Source organism: Bos javanicus, chromosome 25, assembly GCF_032452875.1.
Source record: "Bos javanicus breed banteng chromosome 25, ARS-OSU_banteng_1.0, whole genome shotgun sequence".
NCBI classification, from domain to species: domain Eukaryota; kingdom Metazoa; phylum Chordata; class Mammalia; order Artiodactyla; family Bovidae; genus Bos; species Bos javanicus.
In genome coordinates, this window is record NC_083892.1 from 2,808,427 (window position 1) to 2,822,644 (window position 14,218).

The following is a 14,218-nucleotide window of genomic DNA, read 5'->3' on the forward strand; positions in this document are numbered from 1 at the left end:
CTCAATGGACATGAGTTTTGGTAGGCTCCGGGAGTCGGTGATGGCCAGGGAAGCCTGGCATGCTGCAGTCCATGGGGTCGCAAAGAGTCAGACATGACTGAGCGACTGAATTGAGCTAAATACAAAAAGCACCTATATTGTTGGGGCTATCTGATGTGATGTGATGTCATACGATGTATTAATCAGATTATATCAAAATTAAGGGTGTGTCTTCAGAGGTCAGCATAGACTAACCTAGGGGGAAGTATTTACAATATATCTACCTGGCAAAGTTTATCTAGACCATTCTAAGATCTACTGCAAATAAACCAGAAAAACATATAAGAACTAAAATTAAAGTGGGCAGAGGATGTGAAAAGGCAGTTTATAGAAGGAGAAATAAAAACTGCCAAAATGTTTATTAAAAAAATGGTCAATCTCACTAGTAATCAGAGAAATGCGAACTAATCTGAGGTAGCATTTTATACCTGTAAAATTAGCATAAATTAGAAGATTTGGTGGTAGTAGGTGTTAGCTAGGATGGGGTTGTGGGAATCAGGACCCTTAATTTATAGCTTTGGGAGTTGTATGCTGTTACATCCTTTGGAAGAGTTCGGCAGTTTTTGTGGCTATATGGAGCCTCTGTGATAGAGGCTCATGTCCACAAAGGGACCTGTGTATGAACATTCACTGTAGCATTGTCTGTGGTTGCGGGAAATTGAGGTAATCTATATGTTGATCCCTAATAGAATGGATGAATAAAGGCATATTAAGCATTACAAACACTAAACTAAGGACTTCGCGGGTGGTCCAGTGGCTGGAGACTCCATGCTCCCAGTGCAGGAGGCCCAGGATTAATCCCTGGTCAGGGGAACTAGATCCACATGCTGCAACAAAGACCTGGCACAGGCAAACAAATAAATAAAAATAAATACATATTTTTTGGGAAAACTCACTAAACTAAATGTCCACATAACAACATGGATATCTCTTTTGAAACATAAGTAATAACATTATGGGGAAAAGGAGTTGAAAGATAAGAAGCAGAATGGGAGGTATACCATAATAACATCAAGCAAATTTAAAACATCACATACAGAAAACAACATTACGTGTTTTAGATGGATAACAATGCATACCAACACACTTACTTGTCAAACACATCAGACAGAGGAAGTGCCTATGAGAGAGTGAAGGGGAATGAGAGTGCGATTGGCAATAAAATGGAAAAGTAAATAAAATAAGAATTAGCAAAAGAGTGGTCTTACAGAGACCTGTAATCACATTTTATACAGTATTCCACAGAGGTAGATCATTTACTGAATTCCCCACTGATGGACATTGAGATTCTCTAGTTATTCATGCTGCTGCTGCTGCTAAATCGCTTCAGTCGTGTCCGACTCTGTGTGACCCCATAGATGGCAGCCCACCAGGCTCCCCCGTCCCTGGGATTCTCCAGGCAAGAACACTGGAGTGGGTTGCCATTTCCTTCTCCAATCCATGAAAGTGAAAAGTGGAAGTGAAGTTGCTCAGTCGTGTCCGACTCTTAGCCATCCCATGGACTGCAGCCTACCAGGTTCTTTTGTCCATGGGATTTTCCAGGCAAGAGTACTGGAGTGGGTTGCCATTGCCTTCTCCAGTTTTTCATGAGTGTGGACTCTGTAGTCAAAATAGAGATAAAGTTTAGAAAGATAAAGGGGCTCTGCCATGTACCAACTAGTCCATGTGCCCTGGACAATTATCTACTACTTCTGAGCCTTAGTTCCTCTCTTGTAAAACAGGAAGGAGTGTGGTCATCATGGTAGTGTAGACTCCTGAGCAGAGCATCTGGCACACAGCAAACCTGCAGTGCTTGTGGTTACCGCAGTCATGTTGCAGATAGGCCCACAGGGCAGGGAACCACCCTGGGCAGGGACCATGCCATCCTGCTTGCCTCCATACCCCAGCAGCACCTGGGACACTGTCTACCCTCAGTTGAGTGACATGGTTTCTAAGTCAGCAGTTTTGGGGGTAATTTATCTTCAATGACATTTAATGGCCGAATCAGGTTGCCAGTTAGCCTTTAAGTGTTTATTTAGCATCATTTGTAGATTATGCCTCTTCATATAGAATGAGGTGAATGTCTAAGGCTGAGACTTATGATCCTCTTAAGTCCAGAGATAGTGGCAATCCCTTTTACTCTATTCCCCCACAAATAAACACTCAAAGCCAACAACTTCCTGATGATGAGTTAAAAATACTAACTTCCTCATCAAAAAGAATAAAAGATCTAGTAATAAACTTAACCAAGGAGGTGAAAGATGTATACTCTCAGAACTATAAAATGTAGAAGGAAATGGCAATATATATAAAAGGAAAATGAAGATGCTATAAAGAAATGGAAAGATATCTTGTGTTCATGGATTGGAAGAAATCATATTGTTAAAATGTCTGTACTACCCAAAGCAATCTACGGATTTAATGCAATCCCTATCAAAATACCCATGATATTTTTCATAGAACTGGAACAAATAATCCTGAGATTTATATGGAACCACAAAGACCCTGAATTACTAAAGCAATCTTGAGATAAAAGAACAAAGCTGGAGGTATCACACTCCTTGAGTTCAGACTATACTAAAAAGCTACAGTAATGAAAACAGCATAGTTCTGGCACAAAAATAGACATATGGATCAATGGAACAAAATAGCTCAGAAAGAAATCCATGCACTTATGATCAATTAATATATGACAAAGGAGGGAAGACTATACAATTGAGAAAAGACTGTTTCTTTAATAAGTGGTGCTGGGAAAACTGGGCAGCTACATGTATAAAAAATAAAATTAGAACATTTTCTCACACTATATACAAAAATGAACTAAAAAGATTAAGGACTTAAAACCTCAAGCCATAAAATTCCTAGAAGAGTGTAGCAGAATACTCCTTTATATAAATCATAGCAATATTTTTTTTTGGATTTGTCTCCTAAAACAAAGGTTAAAAAAAAAGCAAAAATAAATAAATGGGACCTAATTAAACTTAGAAGTTTTTGTGCAGCAAAGGAAACCATTGACAAAATGAAAAGACAATCTATTGGGGAAAATAATTGCAAATTACATGACTGGTAAGGGGTTTATATCCATCATATATAAACAGCTCAAACAACTCAATTTAAAAAACAAATAACCCAATTTAAAAATGGGCAGAAGCCACGAATAGACATTTTTTTTTCAGGGATGACTATTTTTATCACTGACATATTCGTTTTAATTTTTAAAAATGATTTGTTATTTCTGGCTGCACTGGGTTTTTGCTGTTGCACGTGGTCTTTCTCTAGTTGATGCATGGGCTTCTGTTGCAGAATACAGGCTCTAAGCACAGGCTTCAGTAGTTTTGGCACACGGGCTTAGTTGCCTCACAGCATGTGGAATCTTCTTGGACCAGGGATCAAACCCATGTCCCCTTTATTGGCAGGTGGATTTTGAACCACTGGAACATCAGGGAAGCCCCAAACAGACATTTTCAAAAGTAGATATACACATAGCCAACAAACATGAAAAAATGCGAAACACCACTAATTCAGTTCAGTTTAGTCGCTCACTCATGTCCGACACTTTGCGACCCCATGAATCGCAGCACACCAGGTCTTCCTGTCCATCACCAACTCCCGGAGTTCACTCAAACCCATGTCCATCGAGTCAGTGATGCCATCCAGCCATCTCATCCTCAGTCGTCCCCTTCTCCTCCTGCCCCCAATCCCTCCCAGCATCAGAGTCTTTTCCAATGAGTCAACTCTTCGCATGAGGTGGCCAAAGTACTGGAGTTTCAGCTTCAGCATCATTCCTTCCAAAGAAATCCCAGGGCTGATCTCCTTCAGAATGGACTGGTTGGATCTCCTTGCAGTCCAAGGGACTCTCAAGAGTCTTCTCCAACACCACAGTTCAAAAGCATCAATTCTTCGGCGCTCAGCCTTCTTCACAGTCCAACTCTCACATCCATACATGACCACAGGAAAAACCATAGCCTTGACCAGACGGACCTTTGTTGGCAAAGTAATGTCTCTGCTTTTGAATATGCTATCTAGGTTGGTCATAACTTTCCTTCCAAGGAGTAAGCGTCTTTTAATTTCATGGCTGCAGTCACTATCTGCAGCGATTTTGGAGCCCCCAAAAATAAAGTCTGACACGGTTTCCACTGTTTCCCCATCTATTTCCCATGAAGTGATGGGACCAGATGCCATGATCTTCGTTTTCTGAATGTTGAGCTTTAAGCCAACTTTTTCACTCTCCACTTTCACTTTCATCAAGAGGCTTTTGAGTTCCTCTTCACTTTCTGCTATAAGGGTGGTGTCATCTGCATATCTGAGGTTATTGATATTTCTCCCGGCAATCTTGATTCCAGCTTGTGTTTCTTCCAGTCCAGCATTTCTCATGATGTACTCTGCATAAAAGTTAAATAAACAGGGTGACAATATACAGCCTTGATGTACTCCTTTTCCTATTTGGAACCAGTCTGTTGTTCCATGTCCAGTTCTAACTGTTGCTTCCTGACCTGCATACAGGTTTCTCAAGAGGCAGATCAGGTGGTCTGGGATTCCCATCTCTTGAAGAATTTTCTACAGTTTATTGTGATCCACACAGTCAAAGGCTTTGGCATAGTCAATAAAGCAGAAGTAGATGTTTTTCTGGAACTCTCTTGCTTTTTCCACGATCCAGCAGATGTTGGCAATTTGATCTCTGGTTCCTCTGCCTTTTCTAAAACCAACTTGAACATCAGGAAGTTCACGGTTCACATATTGCTGAAGCCTGGCTTGGAGAATTTTAAGCATTACTTTACTAGCGTGTGAGATGAGTGCAATTGTGCGGTAGTTTGAGCATTCTTTGGCATTGCCTCTAATCATTGCTAAGTCGCTTCAGTCGTGTCCGACTCTGTGCGACCCCATAGACGGCAACCCACCAGGCTTCCCCATCCCTGGGATTCTCCAGGCAAGAACACTGGAGTGGGTTGCCATTTCATAAAGAATTGCAAATCCAAAGCACAAGGTAATCACCTCATACCTGTCAGAATGGCTATTATTAATATAAAAAAGTCTACAAATAACAAATGTTGATGAGGGTGTGGAGAAAAGGGACCCCTAGTACACTGTTGTTAGAAATGTAAATTGGTGCAGCAATTATGGAAAACAGTATGGAAGTTCCTCAAAAAACTAAAAACAGAACTATCATATGATCAGCAATTCTGCTCCCAGGTATATATCAAAACAAAATGAAAACATTAATTTGAAAAGATGTATGCACTTCAATGTTCACAGTAGCATTCTTTATAATAGCTAAGATATATAAACAACCTAACTGTCCATCAACAGATGAATGGATGAAGGTATGGTATATTTTTATAATGCCTATGTAACTTAGTCATAAAATATAATGAAATTCTTCCATTTGCAACAACGTGGATGATCTAAAGAGCATTATGTCTAGTGAAATGTCAGACAGAGAGAGACAAATACTCTATGTTATCACTTAGATGTTGGATCTAAAAAATAAAATGAATGAATATATCAAAACAGAAATAGACTCATAGACATAGAGAAGAAACTAGCGGTTACCAGTGGGAGAAGGAAAGGGGAACTGTAAGATAGAGGTAACGAATTAAGATGACCCAGGGATGGAACCTGCGTCTCAGGTATTGAACCCACAACATCTCCAGCATTGGCAGGCAGGTTCTTTACCCCTGTGCCACCAAGGAAGCGCTCTCAGCTGATAGAGGAGATCACAAATGCACTTGGGGACCCACACCATGTCCTCCAAACTTTCTCCAGGAAGTAAGAACACAAAGTCAGCGCTTGTAAAGGTCATTTCATCTGCTCCCTCTCCTCTCTTCAATTCCCCTGACTGCTCTTTCCTTATCCATCTTCTTCTCCTCTTATACCCTGGATTCTCATTAGTAGAAATCTATGAATCTTCTACGGAAACATACCTTTGGCTTCAAGAGCCCATGTGACTCTGTCACACTGTCACTGGTGCTTGCTGGATCGAGTAGGGGGGAGAGTGTGAAATTAGGAAGGAAGCTGTGCTGCGTGGCTACTCTCCAGCCTCAAGAAGAGGGCTTTTAACCATGGGGTTGGCCCCATTTTACAAATGGCTATATGTAAAATAAACAATAAGCATATATTGTACAGCACAGGGAAATACAGCCATTATTTTGTAATAACTTTAAATGGAGCATAGTCTATAAAAAATATCTAGTCACTATGCTATGAGAGTCCCTTGGACTGCAAGGAGATCAAACCAGTCAATCCTAAAGGAAATTAACTCCGAGTGTTCATTGGGAGGATTGTTGCTGAAGCTGCAGCTCCAGTACTTTGTCCACCTGATGCCAAGGGCCAACTCATTGGAAAGGACTCTGATGCTGGGAATGATTGAGAGCAGGAGGAGAAGCGGGTGGCAGAGGATGAGATGAGATGGTTAGATAGCATTACTGACTCAATGGACATGAATGTGAGCAAACCCTGGGAGGCAGTGGAGGACAGAGGAGCCTGGCTTGCTATGGTCCATGGGGTCACAAAGAGTTGGACATGACATAGCGATGGAACAACAACATGTTGTACCCCTGAAACTAACATAATATTGTAAATCAATCATACTTAAAAAATACTAGCTTCTGCATAGAGTGGTATGTTTATGCCTAATGAGAAAACACTGTTTAACACTAAAGAGTCATTTTATTCCCATTTTATGCTTGGTTTACTTGTCTACCAAGTGAGGATAAGACCACCTGCCATAGAAAGCATTGTAAGAACTAAGCTGGATCTTGTGAAAGTACCTGGAAAAGGATAAAATTATGTAACTAGTAATAATTTAAGGAATGCAGTTATTCTCACTGCTATTTCAATTAGTAATCTGTGTTTGGGGATGGAGTTCAGGTGAAAGAACCAGTCGGTTCTTCAGGGACTGCCTTGTTCCTGCATCCTGGCCATGCAAGTGTTTTGTGCTAATTGCCTGTGGGGGACAGAGGTCCCCCCTTGGGCTCTGCAGAATGAGCAGGAGTGAGCTGGGCTTCCAGATGTCAGAGCCAGCACTCCTCAGAGGGCCAGGGCCAACCCCATGGTTAAAAGCCCTCTTCTTGAGGCTGGAGAGTAGCCACGCAGCACAGCTTCCTTCCTAATTTCACACTCTCCCCCCTACTCGATCCAGCAAGCACCAGTGACAGTGTGACAGAGTCACATGGGCTCTTGAAGCCAAAGGTATGTTTCCGTAGAAGATTCATAGATTTCTACTAATGAGAATCCAGGGTATAAGAGGAGAAGAAGATGGATAAGGAAAGAGCAGTCAGGGGAATTGAAGAGAGGAGAGGGAGCAGATGAAATGACCTTTACAAGCGCTGACTTTGTGTTCTTACTTCCTGGAGAAAGTTTGGAGGACATGGTGTGGGTCCCCAAGTGCATTTGTGATCTCCTCTATCAGCTGAGAGCGCTTCCTTGGTGGCACAGGGGTAAGAACCTGCCTGCCAATGCTGGAGATGTTGTGGGTTCAATACCTGAGACGCAGGTTCCATCCCTGGGTCAGGAAGATCCCCTTGAGTAGGAAATGGTGACCCTCTTCAGTGTTCTTGCCTGGAAAATTCCACAGACAGAGGAGCCTGGCAGGCTACAGCCCATGGGGTCACAAAAGAGTTAGACATGACTGGCACACAGACATACCAGCTAAGAAAAGAGATAGGAAAGGAAGATATTTAAACTTCACAGGGGAATTATAAAACTACAAATTAAGAATTTTTATGGAATAAAATTCATTTCTAGGATGTCTAGGAGAGAAACTGGAAAATTCTTATCCTGATCACACCACCCCCAAATAAAGACACTTTTGTGTGCACATATGTGTCCTAGGAACAGAATCCTCCAGCAGAAAAGGGTCATGGCAGACTTTGGGATGGCCCAGTGCCCCTGGTCAGACAAATCTCTAAACTTAGAGAAATTTCTAAGCAAAATCTTTAATTCCTTTTTCTCTTGCCAAAGAATTTGCCAATATTTTTTTATGCCAAAATTTCAGAATGTCAAAGCACAGTTTCTCTTGCTTTTAACTTAAGCCTGTTTTTGCTTTTCATAGATAGGGAGAGCACCTGCTGTATGAGCAGCTGTCTTTGAAATCCCACCGTATAGCAAAGACATTAACTGGAAGAAAAAAAAACACCTCTCTTTAATCACTTCTTCTTAAACAAGTTACTGTCTTAGACATTTTCCATAATACCTATTTTCTCTTGCCTTTTCTTCCCTAAAAATCTGCACATGCTCCGTGTCCTTTCTAAAATGTCAGGCAAATCAGGTAAGACCTTCCAATAAGGAACTGCCTATGCAAGACAGGGCAGGAAGCTTACTTCCTGACCCTCACATCAAGCACTCCTCTGTCCGATTTTCCTTTTGAAAACCTGCTGCAAACTGCCCTCCGTTTGCAGAGGATTGTACCACGGAGAGCTATTCCTGGAGCACCACGCTTATCCAGCTTTTTCCAGTCTGAGTTTGTGGTGGGGAGTTTTCATACATATTTGATGTACTGCCATTTAACCCTCTTTTAATTTTGTAAGATCCTACGCTCATTAGAATTGCCCTCTGAGCCATCCTGCATCCAGCATTCTTTTTCCAACAGTAGCATCAGAAATCAATTTAAGGGAGCTTGGTTGTATTCCCTGATGCAAACATCAGATGTAGAGTCCCCTCTAGACATCATTGATTCCCTTCATCTCCCTTTATGTTCCTTAAATTTTAATATATACCGTGATGCCTCTAAAGAGTAATAGTTTCCATAGTTTTACTATGAACTATGCCATTTTTTCTTTTATTGATCCTATACTTACTTCCTTTAAAATTAAAACTCCTCTTTTCTAATTCTTGAATTCTGAGATTTGGGGGTGAAATTCTTGTTCACTCCATCAAACACTTCAAATCCACCTTAGACTTCATTCTTCTCAGTTCAGTTCAGTTCAGTTGCTCAGTCGTGTCCGACTCTTTGCAACCCCATGAATCTCAGCGCACCGGGCCTCCCTGTCCATCACCAACTCCCAGAGTTCACTCAAACTCATGTCCATTGAGTCAGTGATGCCATCCAGCCATCTCATCCTCTGTCGTCCCCTTCTCCTCCTGCCCCCAATCCCTCCCAGCATCAAAGTCTTTTCCAATGAGTCAATTCTTCGCATGAGGTGGTCAAAGTATTGGAGTTTCAGCTTCAGCATCAGTCCTTCCAATGATTATCCAGGACTGATCTCCTTTAGAATGGACTGGTTGGATCTCCTTGCAGTCCAAGGGACTCTCAAGAGTCTTCTCCAGCACCACAGTTCAAAAGCATCAATTCTTCGGCGCTCAGCTTTCTTCACAGTCCAACTCTCACATCCATACATACAATCTTCATCCTTCTAGGCAAAGTTTATTCTGCTGTGTGGCCCTTGTGTGCCATACTACCACAATGTTATCCTACATTGAAAACCTTATCTCCAGTCTTGACCAGGTCACCATGAAAAGATGAACTTAGAACTTAGATGCAAGATAGGCACAAACTGAGCTCTCAGGAGTATCACTGTCAAGTGTCTCTAAATAAATTAAATATTTAAAAATAAATCATATATAAAAACTTCTCTGCAAGGGAAAGGAATTCAGGATTAGGTTTCCTTATTTGTTTTTATTTTTTATGATTCCCTTTCTGTTTATTGCTGAAGCTGATGTTAAAGGAAGGCTTGAATTCTGAGAACTTGTACCCACACATGGGGAGTGCCAACAGCTCAGGAGCAATTTCCGTAATAGGAGAAAGCCAACTCCAAATTCCATATCTGTTGAGGCTAATTTGCAAGTGGCCAACTGAGAATTGTGGTGAGATTTAGGGGAAGAACGGGCAGAAGCCTGGGCGAAGGTGGGCAACTACAGCATCCCGGATTAACTAAGAAGCAAGTCTTGGTTGCTTTTCTCAGTATCTTGAAAGTTCGAAACAAATTACAGACAGGCCAAGATGGGAACCATTTATGCACACATGAGCGATTCCTAAAAATCCTTCTGTACCCAAACAAACTCCATGTAGGTGCTCCTAAATTACACCATAAATGGCACATGCTCTGAGTTCAGTGTTGTCCTCTCTGAGCTCCTCTTAAAACGCGAATAGTGCCAGATCAGCTTAACATTCCAGCTTACAAGAGATCTATTGTAATTGAGAACAAGAACTCTCAATTACAAGTTGAGAGACCCTTTAAGGGAGGAAAACATCCTGAAGAGCGTCAAGTTGCTGAATTCAAACTTGAAGTTATTACAGTCGTGTTTGCTTGGGGAGTTTGTGCAGATCAGGCCAAGAATCCAGCTGATATGGTGTTCCCTCCTGAATTTGCTGAGTGGCAGGGGTCAGCAACCTCCCACTCCAGGTATGCCCTGTCCTTTCCCCGTGCTGACTGGTTTATTCCTTGTTATGCACAGAGTGGGGACTAAAAGGAATTTGGGGATCACTGAGCAGCCACACAGCATCAGCCACCTGGAGACCAGATAACTTATGGAAGAAGACAGGCCATGTCTGTCTGTGTGTCTTTCTCCTCAAGGGACACAAGGGGACAGGAACTTCTAGGAGGAAGTAGGGAGATGGGTGTTAGGAAGAACAGAAATATGAGCTATCAGATTAGTAACTCAGCTCCCTTAAGACCCAAATGAATAGAATAGGCAGTCACTTCTTCTTAAGGTATTAGGTAGAGAAAGGAAGGAGGGTTGAAAAGTGTTCTGAAATCTATATCATCCCTGACCCAGTAGAAGGACTACATTTCTGATCTAAAGAAACAGACAATTAGAAGAGATTTCCTACCTCACTTCTGGGTGGGATCTAGCATCAGAATCTCCAGTGTTTCTGCTGCTTACTGATGGAAAGGACAGTTCGTCGGGTTTTGGCCAAGAGATGTGGCCAAGTGATTCCTGTCTGGAGCACCAGGACCAGATGGCCCACTCGCACATATCCCTTGAGGAACACCTCCCATGAAGCTACTCTTCGGGTGTGGCAGCCAAGGTTCCTGTGGCCAAGTTATGGTCCAGAGGAAGAGGCAGAGCATTTACTGCCAGTCTTCAGTGTCCGGATGAGGACAGCTCACCCGATACTGTTTTTGTTTTCTTCTCAGATCCTTTTGTTTATTAGTCAAAGAAGGGGGAAGGGCTTTGGTTCATGATTTTCAGAAAAGCCTAGGTCTTGCCCAATGAAAGGAGATGGCAACTGGTCCATTATTAACAATAGGTAATTTTTGTTTATGAGATATTAAGAATTACTCCATCGTTTAAGGTGGGCACAGTGGTCATATACCTCAAAGTTTCAGAGATGGCCTCTGAAATCTTCTATTATCCTTTACTAACTATGGACACTGGATAACTGATTTAACTGCCTTTGGAGCAAACGTTGTTTCTATCTTTAGCCTGTTCCACCTGCACATGCTTGGGCTCAAGTGAAGTTTTGTCCCACATTTACCTCTTCTAAACTCACATATTTGTATCTTCTGTATTTGGTGAGTAAGTCTGCTCATGCTGCCCATTCTTTGCATGATTTTATAAACTTATCACCTTCTCCCTCAAACTGCATCTTTCTAGACCAGGAGTTTTCACTTGGGGGCTGGTTAGGGATATAGAAAAGACAGGAAAAAAGTTATTAGAACCTTCTGGGGAGCTTTTCCAAATACAGCAAGTCTGCACAACCTTTCCCTGAGTACACCAAAACTTTGGCTGGATAAATCTGTATTTTTAGAATTTCCACATTTATCTCCAATGGTCAACTCCTTCTATCCTGTTGTCATCACTGTGTTGAACTGAAGATCCAATCTTTTTGTTCTCTATAAGGCACTTTCTTCATTCCTGTAATAACTCACGTTTGATATTCACATGGAATAAAGTTTCCATTCATTGTAGGACTGGCAGTATTTGAGGATTGCATGAACACTTGCAATCATAAAGTTTAAACTGGTACTTAACTAAGAAGCTCAATGACATCAGAACCACACCGATGCAGATCCACCTAATCCAGCAGCTTCCTCTTCACTTGCTTTACTCCTGGTTTTCCCTGGACAGATTCCCCAAGTAACTGAAGGCAACCAAAGATGGAAAGGGCCAACAGCAGCTCCTTGGAAGGCTTCATTCTGATGGGTGTGTCTGACCATCCCCAGCTGGAGACGATCTTTTTTGTAGGCATCCTCTTCTCCTACTTGCTGACCTTGTTTGGGAACTCAGCCATCATCCTGCTTTTCAACCTGGATGCCCGGCTCCACACACCCATGTACTTCTTCCTCAGCAACCTCTCCTCCCTGGACCTTGCCTTTACTACTAGCTCAGTCCCCCAAATGCTGACCAACTTGTGGGGAGCAGACAAGACCATCAGCTATGGTGGCTGTGTGACCCAGCTCTATGTTTTCCTCTGGCTAGGGGCCACCGAGTGCATCCTGTTGGTGGTGATGGCATTTGACCGCTTCGTTGCGGTGTGCCGACCCCTGCACTACACCACCATTATGAATCCTCGGCTCTGCTGGCTGCTGGCTGCCATTGCCTGGTTGGGTGGCTTGGGCAACTCTGTGGTCCAGTCAACATTCACTCTGCAGCTTCCTTTGTGTGGGCACCGGAGGGTAGACAGCTTCCTGTGTGAGGTGCCTGCTATGATCAAACTGGCATGTGTTGACACGAGTCTCAATGAGGCTGTACTCAACAGCGTCTGCACATTCTTCACTGCTGTCCCACTGAGCGTCATCCTGATCTCCTATTGCTACATAGCTCAGGCAGTGCTGAAGATCCGTTCAGCTGAGGGACGGAGGAAGGCCTTTAACACGTGCCTCTCCCATTTGGTGGTGGTGCTCCTCTTCTATGGCTCCGCTATCTATGGGTATCTGCTTCCAGCCAAGACCAGCAAGCAGGACCAGGGCAAATTCATCTCCCTCTTCTACTCTGTGGTCACACCCATGGTGAACCCTCTCATTTACACTCTGAGGAACAAGGAGGTGAAGGGGGCACTGAGGAGGCTGCTGGGGAAGGGAAGAGAAGTCAGCTAAAAGAAAGGAAAATGCCTTCATCATTTACCACCTTTTCCTCTCTACATGCTTTTTCTCATTCTCTCTCTGGCCAGGGCAACATGAGGAGTACTAACCCCGGTATGAGCTTATTCTCCACAGCACTAAGCTGTTGACCCATGGCTAGTGTTATTTCTTAGGTTTTACACTTATTTACCAAATATCCTCCTGTGGACCACAGATAACAGAGCAGAGGCTGCCATCAAGGCTCAGAGGTTGTTGACTTAGCTCATGGTTACTTCTGTTCACATGTTATTTTTACATATTCATTATGGGTAATAAATATTACATGTGTAGTATTGTATTTTAGAGAATTTTGTACATTTCTAAATTCTGTACTTTTCCTAATTCTCCACTTGCAGTATCTTATATAGTTCCATAAAATCAGGCCAGAACCCAAGAACTTCACCTTTGCACCTGATCCATCCATCATCTTTTTCCATCTCTTTGTCTCTTCTTAATATTTCAGTCTGTCTGCCCTCACTCCCTACCCACATGCCTCTGTCATTGTTTACCCTCTCCTTTATGTCTACATCCCACTTTCCCTTTTGCCTCATCCAATCCTGAAGGAAGGCCATTTTTTTTTTTGGCTAGGCCCTGAGACTTGTAGAAACTTAATTCCCCTACCAGGGATGGAACCCATGCCCTCTGGAGTGGAAGCATGGAGTCCTAACCACTGGACCACCAGGGAATTCCCAAGACCATTTTTCTTTCAATTAAATAGTTTCATTTAAATCGTTTTCTCACTGGGCCTTCCCCAGGTCCAGTGGTTAAGACTACGTGCTTCTACTGTAGGGGGCAGGGGTTCAATCCCTGGTCAGAGAACTAAGATCCTGCATCCTCTGTGGCCAAAAATAAATAAATAAAAATAAATCATTTCTTCACCAAAGTCCCAGCCATCAGGTTTGCTACCAGAATTTGGATATGCTAGTGTGGTCAGTGGTTATGGAATGCTCTGCGATTCCTTAAGCAAGTTTAAGAGCCCAGGAAAGACTGTCCATCTGTAAAGCATCTCCTCTGTCTCATGATCTAGTCCTTCACCCCTTAAGTTTCTGGAATTCAGTAATCAGTCCTGCACACCATAACTCAGCAAAGAACTCAGGTACTGGAATCAGAATGCCAGTTTGTGATTCTTCACATCACTAGAATTGCCAAGGAAATCCACTCCTGCCACCACAGCCCATGTGTTCTTTCCCCAGGGAGGA

At 42.6% G+C, this 14,218-nt stretch overlaps 1 protein-coding gene across 1 annotated transcript; it reads left to right on the forward strand.

The window, feature by feature from the left end:
* Positions 1-11,134: 11,134 nt before the first annotated feature.
* Positions 11,135-13,336, forward strand: LOC133237959 (olfactory receptor 2C1). The gene has a single exon (XM_061400497.1). It carries the CDS (start codon positions 12,057-12,059, stop codon positions 12,993-12,995), a length of 939 nt encoding a protein of 312 aa, XP_061256481.1. The 5' UTR covers positions 11,135-12,056; the 3' UTR covers positions 12,996-13,336.
* Positions 13,337-14,218: the final 882 nt, after the last annotated feature.

What these genes read in the sequence shown, in the direction of transcription:
- LOC133237959 (XM_061400497.1), top strand. Translation starts at nt 12,057, where the DNA reads ATGGAAAGGGCCAACAGCAGCTCCTTGGAAGGCTTCATTCTGATGGGT.